The sequence below is a fragment of the Triticum aestivum genome, chromosome 3B (genome assembly GCF_018294505.1).
Source record: "Triticum aestivum cultivar Chinese Spring chromosome 3B, IWGSC CS RefSeq v2.1, whole genome shotgun sequence".
Taxonomy (NCBI): domain Eukaryota; kingdom Viridiplantae; phylum Streptophyta; class Magnoliopsida; order Poales; family Poaceae; genus Triticum; species Triticum aestivum.
In genome coordinates this window covers 271,672,304-271,685,677 of record NC_057801.1, presented here as the reverse complement: position 1 = coordinate 271,685,677, position 13,374 = coordinate 271,672,304, and the positions used below count along the sequence as shown (strand labels likewise).

The 13,374-nt window shown below is 45.8% G+C and overlaps 1 protein-coding gene across 1 annotated transcript; it reads left to right on the top strand.

Moving 5' to 3' along the window:
• The first annotated feature begins 2,029 nt into the window (after window positions 1-2,029).
• Window positions 2,030-7,131, top strand: LOC123069687 (putative protein phosphatase 2C 24). The gene is made up of 2 exons (XM_044492617.1): window positions 2,030-4,165; window positions 6,527-7,131. The coding sequence occupies exon 1, from the start codon at window positions 2,153-2,155 to the stop codon at window positions 3,380-3,382; it is 1,230 nt and encodes a 409-aa protein (XP_044348552.1). The 5' UTR covers window positions 2,030-2,152; the 3' UTR covers window positions 3,383-4,165; window positions 6,527-7,131.
• Window positions 7,132-13,374: the final 6,243 nt, after the last annotated feature.

Here is a 13,374-nt window from a genome sequence, read left to right as displayed (position 1 = left end):
GTGTATGGTTGGCAGGAGAGGCTAATAGCGAAAGTTGGGAAGGAGACCTTGGTTAAAGCAGTTGCGCAGGCCATTCCCACTTTTGCCATGTCTTGCTTCTATCTGACTAAATCCTTTTGTCAGGAGTTGAGCTTGCTTATGGGGAGATATTGGTGGAGTCAGCAAGAGAAGGAGAATACGATGCACTGGATCAGTTGGGACAAACTTACCATGTCTAAAGCACAAGGTGGCCTCCGCTTCAGAGATATGCACAGTTTCAATTTAGCGATGTTGTCACGGCAGATATGGAGATTGATCCAAAACCCAGAGTCACTCTGTGCGCAGATTCTGAAGGCTCGGTACTTTCCCCATACCCATGTGCTAGAAGCCGTGCCCAAAGATGGCATATCTTACTCCTGGAGAAGTCTGCTCCATGGGCTGCAACTATTCAAGGAAGGGTACTTATGGCGAATTGGGGACGGTACTTAGGTGAGGATCTGGTCCGACCCGTGGTTGCCCAGGCCGTGGTCGAGGAAAATTGTTACACCACGTGGAGCTTGTTTACTTGAAACTGTTAGTGATCTCGTCAGCCCGATCACCGGTTTGTGGGATGAGCAGCTTGTCCGTGACACCTTCTGGCCGGTCGATGCAGTGACCATCCTACAGATTCCACTACGAGAAGGCGTTGACGATTTTATTGCCTGGCAATTCGACCCAAAAGGAGTACACACTGTCCGGAGTGCTTACAAACTGCATGTGCATTTGGAGAAGATGGAACGTGATGGTAATGCAGGTAGCAGCACGGGGATACCCGGCAACCTGGATCAATGCAGTGACGATTCTTGGAAAAGATTGTGGAAGCTTCCATGTCCTAGAAACATACAGATATTTGCATGGCGAATTAAGCATGAGTCGCTGGCCTTGCGGACGAACCTTGTGCGGAGGGGAGTGCAACTTGAGGACAAATCATGTCTATTCTGCGGCCGAGCTGAGGAGGACGGAGCTCATTTATTTGTCAAGTGCAAGGTTGTGAAGGATGTTTGGAGGGATCTCTTTTTGGAACCTGAAAGAATGCAGTTGGAGGGGATCACGTCTGTGCATGTAATGTTGGACTTTCTTTGGGGACTAGCTGAGGAAAAACGCATCTTGATCCTGACTTTCTGGTGGTTTTGGTGGAGTAACCGTAATAAATTGTGAGAAGGGGAGTTAGCGGACACAGCTGCGGATGTGGCAAGGCGGGCGAGGTGCTGCGCTCTAGAGTACCACCAAATCTATGCAAAACAGGTGGTCACCACAAACGGAACACCATGGAAGGCCCCTCCGAGTGACAAGATCAAAGTCAACCTCGATGGATCGCACCGGCCGGGTGAGACACATGCGGGCTGGGGTGTGGTGGCGAGAGACGCGGCCGGAACTGTCCTTGCTGCAAGAGCTGGCCGGAAGGAGTACACAACTGACGCCTTTGCTGCTGAGGTTTACGCCATGGCTGAAGCCGTTTCATTTGCTTCGGATATGGGGATGCTGCGGGTTACTTTTGAGACCGATTCCCAGCTCCTTGCGGAAGCCATGGATGTGCGGACAGTAGACTCCTCTGCTTATTCTGCGATCATTGAAGACACCAAGCTACAGCTCAAGTTATGGTTCTCCCATCATGAAATTATGTTATGTAAACGACAGGCGAATTCTGTAGCAGATGCACTCGCTAAACTTGGTCGGTTATGTGATGTAAACCACTCCTTGCAGTGGGAGTCCGATGTACCAGCCAGTGTGGCTGAACGTGTCCTAGGTGATTTGCCTAGACACCAGTAATATACAAGCTTTGCTTGACCCTCAAAAAAAACGTTTAGATACATCAATTTTAGCGACAAGTAATATGGATCGGAGACGATACTAGTATTGTCCGTCTTTTTCAAAAAAAAAGACAAAAAAAAAGAGAGAGAAAAAGTCGATTGTCCGTCTCCAAATAGACCATAGTTTTCTCCGCGGTAGAGTTAAATCCGATTTTGTATCCAACGAGAACTCGAATCCTTTTGGACTTGCTAGTCTGGGCTCTGTCCCGTCTGTCTACATAGCCGCACGACGTTGCACTATACGCGGCCCTCAACAACTTACGAGAGTTTCCCTCATCAAATCGAATAAAAAAGAAGAACTTAGGAGAGAGATCGTGACGAAGATGGAGCTGCTGCACGTCATGGAGGGGAGAGAGGAGATCCAGCAAACCCTGAGCGAGATCGACAGACGAGCCCTCGACGCCCTCCGCTACGCGTTCCGCCTCGGCTACCGATCTCCCTCGTCTTCTCGCGATGACCAAGACATGGACGCCTTCATCGCGTCCGTGCTGCCGCCGCCTGTTTCGGAGGACGGCGATCACGACCGCCACCGCACGGAACTCGACGAGCTACCGCTTGCGCGGGAGGATTGTTTCCGCGACGAGGACGCGTCGACGGCTCTGAAGATGGACTGGGCGTCGTGCTACGTGCCGCACAGCGACCACGACGCGCACTTCGGGGTCGCCGACCCCGGCGTCATCGGCGTGGCGGACGGCGTCAGCGCGTACAGCGCGAAAGGCGTGGACGCGGGCGCCTTCTCTCGGAGCCTCATGGCGAGCGCCTACAAAGACGCGCTGGAGACGGCGCCCAGGGCCATCTGCCCCTACACGGTGCTGCAACGGGCCTACGAGGGCGCGGCCTCGTCGGGCGTGCCAGGGGCGTCGACGGCGGTCCTTCTCTCGCTCGTCGGGGACACCCTCAGGTGGGCCAACGTGGGCGACAGCGGCTTCGCCGTGCTCCGCGGCGGCGCGATCGTGCACCGCTCGCGGCCGCAGCTGGCCCGCTTCAACTGCCCGCTCCAGCTCGCCGCTAAGGGCGCCGACAGTGTCACCAAGGCGGAGGTGGGCGAGACCCCGGTGAGGGGCGGCGACATCGTGGTGGTGGCCACGGACGGGCTGTTCGACAACATGTTCGACGCGGAACTCGAGCGCGTCGTGCGGATAGGCACGGCGCTGGGCTTCTCGCCCAAGAACATGGCGGACATCATTGCCGGCATCGCCTACGAGATGTCGTGGAGCAAGGTCAAGGACTCGCCGTTCAGCGTCGGCTACCGGAAGCATACGGGGAGTCAACGGTGCGGCGGGAAGCAAGATGACATAACCGTCGTCGTCGCCTTCATCGTCTCCACTCAGCTGGAGGGCGTGGGCGTGGGCGTCGACAAGGTTGAAGATGATGCAGCTTCAAATTCTAACTGGATGGATCAAGTCAAGATGAAGAAAAGGGCATACGAACTTAAGAACGTGTCTGGGCCATCTCTCGATGCAAAAAGCGATTCCGTCGACAGTGGAAATCGGCGTACAGTGCAGCGTTCCAATTCCGGGCCGATTTCTAGTGCGAGAGGTAGTTGGTATTGAATTAGCAAATATGCGTGTGCGTTACAATAGAAAAAATATATTACATGCCCTTATGTCAATAAAACATGGCTAAAGTCCCATCATAAATACATATCTTGTATGTCAACACCACGTCACACCGTGTCGCCATTTATACTCCTTCCGACCCTCGTCGATAATGAGAGTGTTCAAACCCTTCTCACCTCTAGTTAATGAACTTATACTACTTAATGTCCAGTAGGTAGTCATGGAGCAGCCAGACTGCTAGCAACAACAACAAAAGCGAAGGGCTAGGCACGCCCATGGGTGCACCCAACAACCACGAACACGCCGCCGGCGAAGGCCGACAAGAGGGTTACACATTATTATAAACGAAAAAACTACAGTTTTACTATTTTTCAGTCATCTGTTTTTGAATTCGCTTCAGGTCGAATTTTGTGACCGTCTGATTCGACGCGGATCTCAGCGCACCGCTGTGCCTCAATTATTCTTATGCCCATGTGCGTGTTGGGCTTCGTTCGGGTCGACGGCCCTGTGGCACAGTTGGCGTTGCATAGCGGAGCAGGTGAGGAGAGGTAGCGCCGTGGCGGAGGCGTTGGAGGAAGGCGCCTAATCGCCGAGCAGCGGCAGGGTCTGGCGGCGAGCAGCGCTGGACGGAGGGAACCTTGCTGCGGGCAGCAGCGGTAGGAAGGAGAGACGATGGTATGGATTGGGGATCAGCGGAACTCTACCGACGGGCTCATCAACTGCTCGTCATGGGGGGCCCTTGAGCTCCCCTGCTCAGCCTGCTACCATTTTTTTGTGGTAGTTCTTCCACTTCACTTGTCATTCAGCCATTACTTATTCAGATTTTTCGTCAGATTATTGTATTATTTCTGTCATTTTTCATTCAGTCATGAGCTCTTCAGTTCAATTAACAATTTCAATGAATCTTCCGTTTAGTTCAGTCTCCAGTTTCAATCATATTCAGTTAAATCACTCGGTCATATTCGGTTTCTTTTGTTCTTCAGTTTCTCAATTAGCTTGCCTTCAGTTTTGTGTACGTGTGTGCTTCGATCAGTGAAGAAATTCATCGCCAGTCTTCTGTAGGTGTGTTTAATTTTGTCCTATGATGGTGTTCAGTCTTTCATTAATCTTTTTTTCATTAGCTTGCCTTCAGTTTAAGGGTTCTCTGTTGCCCACTGTTATTCAGTCTTTTCCTTTTCAGTCAATGTCTTCAGTTGATTCTATCATTAGTCTCTTTTTTTCAGTGTTTCATTTTGAGCCAATTTGTATTCTAGTCCAAATTATTTTAGTCTTGTCCTACGATCTTTTCTGTCTTCTTCTTAGTGGATTGTTGTTCAGTAACCTTGTTTTTCAGTCTTCAGCTCAAGTGTCATTTCCAGGTCAGTGTCTTTAGTTATATATCATTTTAGTCTGTCATTTAGTCCACTATCTCAGTTTTAGTTTCATTGTGTCCAGTATCTCGGTTTTGTCATTAGTAAATTAGTTATTAGTCTTGTTGTGTCCTCTATGTTAGTTAGTTCATCAGTGTATTTAGTTTTCAGATTTTAAGCCTCTTTGTAGTTCTTAGTAAATGTTAGTTCATCAGTGTATTAGTCTTGTTTTTTTTTGCTTTTGTTAGTTTTGAAAAACTATCCCTGTATGTTAGTTCATCAGTGTATAATACATATATCTGTGTGTTGATTCATCAGTTTTTTCTTCTTGTTTCTAGTCATGTTCATCAGTTCCTTTCAGATATTTTGCTCAAATTTATCTTTGTGTATTTTTAAAATTAAACCATATCAGTCTTCTATTTTTTATGTCGAATTGTCGATAAGTTTCATTTCTTTTGTTTTCATCTAGGTGCATTTGTTTATATCTAGAGCTCCCAGATAACATGATTTATGAGAAAAGTTTTCACGGTCCAAACAACACCTAAATTTGTTTCGATTATGAGGCTATGCCTTTATTAAAATTATGGTTCTAAAAGCCAGTGCACACGTGCAACACATTTTTCAGTGTCACGTTAGCGGAAGCTTTTTAATGTGTTCACTTATTAGATCTTCAGTCATTCGATTTTCAGTCTTGACTCGTTCTAGTTCACGTATTAGATTTACATTCTTCTTTTCTCTTCTGCTGTCAGTTTTTTTCAGTTATTGTTGTTGAAATTTCCTCCAATTTTCTTCATTTATTCAAGTATATTTTTTTCTTGATCTTCTTTTACTTAGTTACTCTTAGTTCTAGGCCATACAGAATCTGCTATGCTTAGTCATTCTTAGTTTAAGTAAATCTACATTTATCAACAGTTTTTTATAGTTTCTTTTTACGCATAATTAGTTAACCCTAGTTGTAGTCATATTGGATCTTACATGCTTATTCCTATCTAGTTTTCGGTCAGAGACCAGATGAAAGTAGTTTTCAGACTAGTATTACTACATATAGAAGAAAGGTCAGTCAGCATAGCACTGCAAGTTCGATATATCATGGGATCAGTGCTCCTTTTTCTATGACCTTGTATCATTTAGTTATTATTCAGTTTCTTGGAGTTTAGGCTTGGATTCGCTATACCATGGGTCATGTGCTTAGGTTGTATCAGTGTTATACTGGTCTCTCATACTTTTATGATTTGGATGAATAAGGTAACAATTTCTTTCTTTTGCATCATTGTCCTTGTCCTCTCATACATTTCAGATTTTGATGAACTCCAGGAGATCCTTATATTATTTCTTCAGTGTTTTATCAGTCAGTGAGCTAGAACCTAGTTCTTAGTCAGTTTTAGTCTTTCTTCAGTTTCTATATGTTCCTAGGTGAATTATCAATACTGTTCAGTGTTACATTCGGTGTTTCATTACTTTCTTTCTTCAGATTTGTCCATGCTTTCAGTTTTTTTTCATTGTCTTATATCCCTCACTTGATTCTATTACTTCATTTGCTTTTTTGTACTCGTAGTAATTTTCATTTCCTCATTCTTATTCTTCAATCCTTTCTTTTTCTTTTCTATGATGTACCACTCTTTCAGTCTTTTGCCCTTGTCATTTAATTTTTGCCAGTCTTGTCATTTAGCCATTATTTTCTTATGGTACTGTAGTAAGTTTGAGTGATGCAATTTTGAGTTTTGGTTCGCCTTGTCAATTGTGAGTTTGTGACAGCTGGGTCATTGTCAGTTCCTGATTTTTCTTGCAGGGTGTTACTTAATTATTTAATTGCACGGTTCAGAGTTTGAAGATGTTACTTAGGAACAACCAGAATCGTTCGATGATTCTCTGAAAAAAAAGAACCGCTTGATATTATAGAAGATAGGTGTCGACCATTGCTGACTTTTGATTGAAAGGGCAGCGGGTTTTTAGGGTACAACATAGTGTGAAGACACACAATACCAGAGAGCAAGGTGCATCAATCTCTGAGAGATCATCAAAGTTCAGTTCGACTACTGTACGACATGTCGCCTTCTGACATCAGCTGAACACCGCTATAACTAAATGCCAGTCTATGGTTGGCTTGGCCAGCTATCCCTGAATAACTGGAGAAGGCAGGTCACTAGTTTGGGTATAATCTAGTTTGAGTACTAAATAGAAGTGTATGTACACAGTAAGGTCTTTGTTCAGGTTCAGAGATACTTGTACTGTTTAGGTTTCAGAGAGATTTGCAAAGCATTAACTGAATTTAGGATTCTTGTGTCCACGGCCAAGGTCCTATTAGGACAAAAGGCCAAGGTCACTAGTTTATTTTTTTACATCTTTCTTTCAGTGTTATAATCAGTCATCTTTCTCTCTATCATTGGTAATTCAGCTTTCAGATTCATTTATGTTTTATCTTCTTCTTTTTTGCACTTTATTAGCCTCATGATTAGTCATCTCAGTCTTGCATTGTTCTTCAGTCACGTTCAGTATTATTCAGTGAAAAGAGGTAACTGATATTCATGTTCAGCATTGTTATTTATAGTGTTTTAGCTTTTGAGAGTTTTCATTTTTTCTCTGCATGTTTCGAAATGCATGGATGACGAACCGCACCAAGCAGTCTGATCATCCTTGCCCGTCCCCCTCTTCTGGAAAGTAGTATGCGCAGCCATTTTGTTTTTGAACAAGCAAATAAACATGCATGCGTTCCTCAAATAAAAAACATGCATGCAGGGGCAGATGGGTCTTCGGTGGTGCGGGGCTTTTTTGGGGTGTTTGGCTTGGTGTGTTCTGATGTGGGCTAACGGGTTTGGAGTCAAGCCAGGAAGGGGAATTCGACTTAGACCGGGGATGAAAACAGTCGAATTTCCCCGAGCTGGGACAGAAACCCAAAATCAACTCAAGACACGTGGCAATAAAGGATAGGACAAAAATTCGACCTAACCCCAAATAAAAATCAGACGACTTGAGAATAGACAGTCCCAAAAAGTAAAGCTCATACGTGTGGCGTTTTGCACATCGCCCACACGCTTCTGTCACCACTCATTTTGCCACGTATGAACAGATAACATCAGCATGAATCTTTTTGGTTTTTGGCTTAAAAATATTTTATCTTCTAATTAAAAAATCGAATTAAAAATCTGTTTTCACCATTAAATACGTCTCGATGAGATCTTCAAAACTAGACCCCATGTTGATATGTTTCGACGATTCCCCCCCCCCCCCCCCCCCCCCCAAAAGTTACCATGATGTCTACAATGTAGTTGCCATAGTGCTTAAAATAAAGTTGCCATGTGACAATTTCAGTTCGTAGGGCATGGCAACTTTATTATTTTGATGATGGCAACAGCAGTACTTTGACCATGAAAATTATTTTTTGTATGAACCAGGCAATTTTAAGTGCATGTATCATGGCAATTTTAGTTTATGATTCATGCAATTCTAGTTTCTTAATTTTCCGTTTTATAAATGTCAAATTTTACTTTTAAATGTAGAAGAAAATAGCTGACACATATCATGGTAACTTCAGTGTAAACATCATGGCAATGCATGTGCAACAGGCACGACAACTTTTAACCTAATTTTTTTATCAAAATATATTGATATGAGATCTAGTTTCGAAAATCTCGTCGCGAGGGATTTAATGGTGAAAACGGATCTTCAATCGTTTGAGAGAAAAAACATTTTTAAAACTGAAAATCGAAAAAGATTCTCACATGCATGCATGCAGTGACATGGCGCAGTCTGTGTGTTATAGGGCGTGTGAGCGAGTTTCGTTCCCACCACACGTGTGGGCGTTAAAGGGTCTGCCCACACGTTTTGTGTGGTGTTTTAGAGGATCAGCCCACACGTCTACGTGTGGGCAAAACAAGTAATGCCCACATGCCTTTTTTTCTCGCGGTCCCTCTCACAGGCCTACGTGTGGGCAAAATAGATAACGCCCACACGCCCATACGTCAGGCCTCCTACCTCATGGTCCCGCACGCCCCGCGTGACAATCACCATGCGCCCCGCAGTTGCCATGGTCCGGATCCTCTTCCATGTTCATTTAGCTACAGTTGCCATGTCGCTGAACTACAGTTGCCATGTTGGACAACTACAGTTGCCATGGTTGCTCAACTGCAGTTGCCATCTCAGGTCAAGTGGCATATGTCATTTTTGGACAACTGCAGCTGTTCCCATGTATGGTCTGGTTTACTATAGTTGCCATGATTTGAAAACTTTAGGGATTGCCACCTACTAACACTAGACAGTTGCCATGTATGGTCTGGTTTACTACAGTTGTCATGATTTGAAAACTTTAGGAGTTGCCACCTACTAACACTAGACAGTTGCTGTGTAGCGCTACAAAGAGACATGGCAAAATAACATGTTCGGGTAATGAGGGAGTTGCCATCTGCTTACAAGCACACTAGGACATTTGCCATGTACCCTGCAAAACACATGACAACTGACATATTCGGGTAAAAGAGAGAGTTGACATCTGCTTACAAGCACACTAGGGTAGTTGCCATGTACCCTGTAAAACAAATGGCAACTGATAGCTTTGGGTGTGGGAGAGGAGATAGGCGTGTGAGCGAACTGTTAAATGCCCACATACCAGTCCCTGTGCGTGAGTAAAAACTGACGTGTGGGCGAACTGCTAAACACCCACACACCGGTCCCTCCGTGTGGTGAAAACGAACATGTGGGCGACCGGATGAATGCCCAGACACCAGCTCAGTCCTACATGGCACCACAAACATGCCAAGATTCATGCAACCACAAACGGATGTGGATCCACGCGTGTGGGCGAGATGCAAACGCCCACACGTGTGGGCGTTAGTATTTCCGCAAATAAAACAATTACCTTGTGGGAGATAGTCATATGTTACATCAAGCTAACAAATTTATGTTTCCTCCGGTTGCTTATCATCATCGAATGAAACTTTTCTTCATCAATTCAGAATTCAAAGATAATGTCGACGTGGTTGGCGACGGAGGTGGTGGCAATGGATCACCAATTATACCCTAAACAATCAATTCAGAGCATTTCGAAACCCGAGATAATGTTGAGATGGTTGGTGACATGTGATGGTTCCAGATTAAGATCATTTTGCTTTTTCGAAATCCTCAACATTGGCCAACTCAGCCGTGTCATCAATTTTCTACTATAGCAAAAAAAATTGAAGTTTTTTTCTTAGGGAAACAAAAATAGAAGTTTAACCTTACATGAAGATATGATTAAAGGGTGATTCATTGATGGAGTAATCAGATAATGCGAAAATCAATAGTAATAATAAAAAAGAGTTCAAGTAATAACTAATAATATATTTTTGTCAACTCTGCAGAAGACTTGCTACCTGCTGCTACAACCAATTGACTCATGCCCAAACACCTCTCATGTATAAATGTACGTATAGGGACTCACTGCTACATATGAATTCTACTCACTCCTACATATGAATGCTTGTGAATTCTTAAGGTTACAACAAGCAACTAAATGGTATACAAAATCATGAAAATTCTTCGTTCTTCATGCAGATGAAGGTACATCATTAATTGTCCTCACAACACATCAAAGCTTACTTCCAACGATTTAAAATGCATGTCACTTTTCTTTGCCAAACATAAGGAAGAAATACACTAAGGCAATGACACTAGAAGACTTCTCTTTGTCGAACATATGGAAAAAGAAAAACCTAAGGTAATGACGATGGAAACTATGGTTGTAGGAGTAAAAGATCATGGTGAAGAATAAAGCCCAAAACTCATGCTATTTTCAAATTTAATTTTAAGTAAATTCTGAAACATAAAACAACCGCTACTTAAAGTGATAGGGTAGCAGTACGGGATCGATCTATTGCTCTCCGAAGTAGTAGCTGTTACAGATCGAGTACATGGAGCGGTGCTCAAATGGGGAAAACAGGAAGAAGTAGGGTTTGTGAGGGGAGAGGGAGCCGCCGCCGATTTGTGCCGTGATCCACTGATGGCGATGCCGTCTTGGATCTCCCCTACAAGTAGCTGTGCCAGTGGGCTTCAGTTAGCCCATGTTGGCCCGAAGATGCGTGGGTTGGGCTTCTTGGGCCTTGTCGACTGTGGCGCGTGGGCAACGCGGTCGCTGTTGTTGCTGACTTGTGGCCCTGACTGGTCAGGGGCGTTGACATCCCCCTCTTCTTGAGAAGAGGCTTGTCCCCAAGCCTCAGCGAACGGTAAGCGCTCCTGGAGACTGGCCTTGTCGTCCCACGTGTCGCCCAACACCTCCGAATTGGACCAACGAACGCGCACCTGCTCGCGCATCTTGTCCTTCGAGAGCCTCCATCTTGACTGAAGAATGGCTACAGGAACTGCAAGTTTGTCAGCACACTGAGGCAGATGAGATTCGACCGTCATACCCGAGTGCATCACGCGGCGCAGAAGAGAAACGTGAAACACCGGATGAATCGTTGCTTGAGGAGGGAGTTGCAGCTTGTATGCGACTTCATTGATCTTGGCGATGATCGGAAACGGCTCGTAGTACTTGTACGCCAGCTTGTGATTTGCTCTTGGAGCGACGGAGGTTTGGATGTAAGGTTGCAGCTTCAGGAATACTTGATCACCCACTTCGAAAATTCGGAACGAATGCTTCTTATCTGCCTGACTCTTCATCACCCGCTTTGCCCTGTTCAGATGTTGCTGCAACAGTTCTTGTACGGTATCCCTTTCTTCGATCCACGCTTTGAGAGCTGGCACGGAACAAGTGTTCTCAGCTGTGACCCCCTAGTGCCGCGACGTGTACCCAAACATGGCTTTGAAAGGTGTCATTCCAATAGCCGAATGATGAGAGTTGTTGTACCAAAATTGGGCTAGCGAAATCCAGAAACTCCACCGTCTCGGGCAAGCTTGCGTGAAGCATCGTAAGAACGTTTCCACACACTGATTAACCCGCTCGGTTTGGCCATCAGTCTGTGGGTGATTGGCCATGCTGAGCCTGAGCTGAGTGCCTGCGGCCTTGAACAATTCTTGCCAAAAGTGGCTGGTGAAAACCGGGTCACGATCTGACACAATTGCTCCTGGTAGGCCGTGAACTTTGTAAACTTGTTGGATGAAAATCTGGGCTATTGATGCCGCTGTATATGGGTGGGCTAGCGGCAAAAAGTAGCTGAATTTGGTCCTTGTATCGACGATCACCAACAGGCAGTTGAACCGGCTTGATTTTGGGGAGACCTTCCACGAAGTCCATGGAAATCATGTCCCAAGGCTTGGTAGGTATTGGTAAAGGCAACAAGAGCCCGGGTGAAGCTGCTCTGTCTGGCTTGGCTTGTTGGCACACCGCACAACACTACACATAATGTTTAACTTGTACCTTCATCTTGGGCCAGGCGAAGAGACGTCTGATACGTCTGTAAGTCACCGGGAACCCTAAGTGCCCTCCGATTGGGCTATCGTGGAAGGCTTGGATGATGCGCTGCTGTATGTGCGTTCTTCCTCCCAGCCAAATTCTCCCTCTGAACCTGATAATGCCCTGTTGCAGCTGAAATCTGCCCTTGGGATCTTCACGCACGGCTAGCTGTTCCAAAAGCTTCTGAGCATGGGGGTTGTTGTTGTAACTGCTGAGAACGTCTTCCAGCCAACTGGGTTGGCATGATGTGACCATAGAGAGAATCTCTGTTTGGTTGGCGCGTGATAACGCATCCGCGCCGTTGTTTTTTGTCCCTTTCTCGTACTTGATGCGGTACCTGAGTCCCAAAAGCTTGGTAAAAGTTTTCTGCTGCCATGGAGTATTCAATCGCTGCTCTTCTAGGTGGGTGAGGATCTTTTGGTCCGTGTAGATGATGAACTCCGAGTGTTGTAGATACGGGCGCCACTGGTCCACTGCCACGATGATAGCCAGGTACTCTTTCTCGTAAGTGGACATGCCTTGGTACCTCGGGCTGAGAGCTTTGCTCATGAAAGCGATGGGGTGTCCCTGTTGCTGCAGAATTGCTCCTATGCTGCGATCACACGCGTCTGTCTCCACTGTGAACGGCTGATCAAAATTGGGTAAGGCCAGCACTGGAGCTGTGATGAGTTGTTTCTTCAAGACTTGAAAAGCCGTTTCGGTAAGTCCAGAGAAATGGAACACCCTTCTTCAGCAAATCGAACAGTGGGCGCACAATCACTCCGAAATTGTGGACGAAGCGGCAATAGTAACCTGCCAGACCCAAAAAGTTGCGGACGCCCTTGACATCTTGTGGGGAGGACCAGTTGACCACTGCAGATATCTTGGATGGATCCGTGGCTACCCCTTGCGCGCTGATGACGTGGCCCAGGTAAGCTACCTTGCTTTGCCCGAAAGCGCATTTGCTGAGCTTCACCTTCCATTGGTCCTTGCGCAGCAGTTCCAGAACTTGCCTCACATGGCATTTGTGTTCCTCTAATGTGGTGCTGAAGATTAAAATGTCATCAAAGAAGCATAACACACAGACGGGAATAACTGGCTTGAGAGTAGTCGTTAGCCCCTCGATGAATGTAGGTGGGGCTCCTGCCAGTCCAAACTATAAAACCTTGAACTCAAAATGGCCCTGATGCGTTGAGAAAGCTGTCTTGTGCTCCTCCCCTGGAGCGAGCCTGATCTGATGATACCCCGCATGCAAATCGAGCTTGGAAAACCATGCTGCTCCATGCAATTCATCC

Coding starts and splice junctions, on each gene's coding strand:
- LOC123069687 (XM_044492617.1), top strand. CDS start 2,153: ATGGAGCTGCTGCACGTCATGGAGGGGAGAGAGGAGATCCAGCAAACC.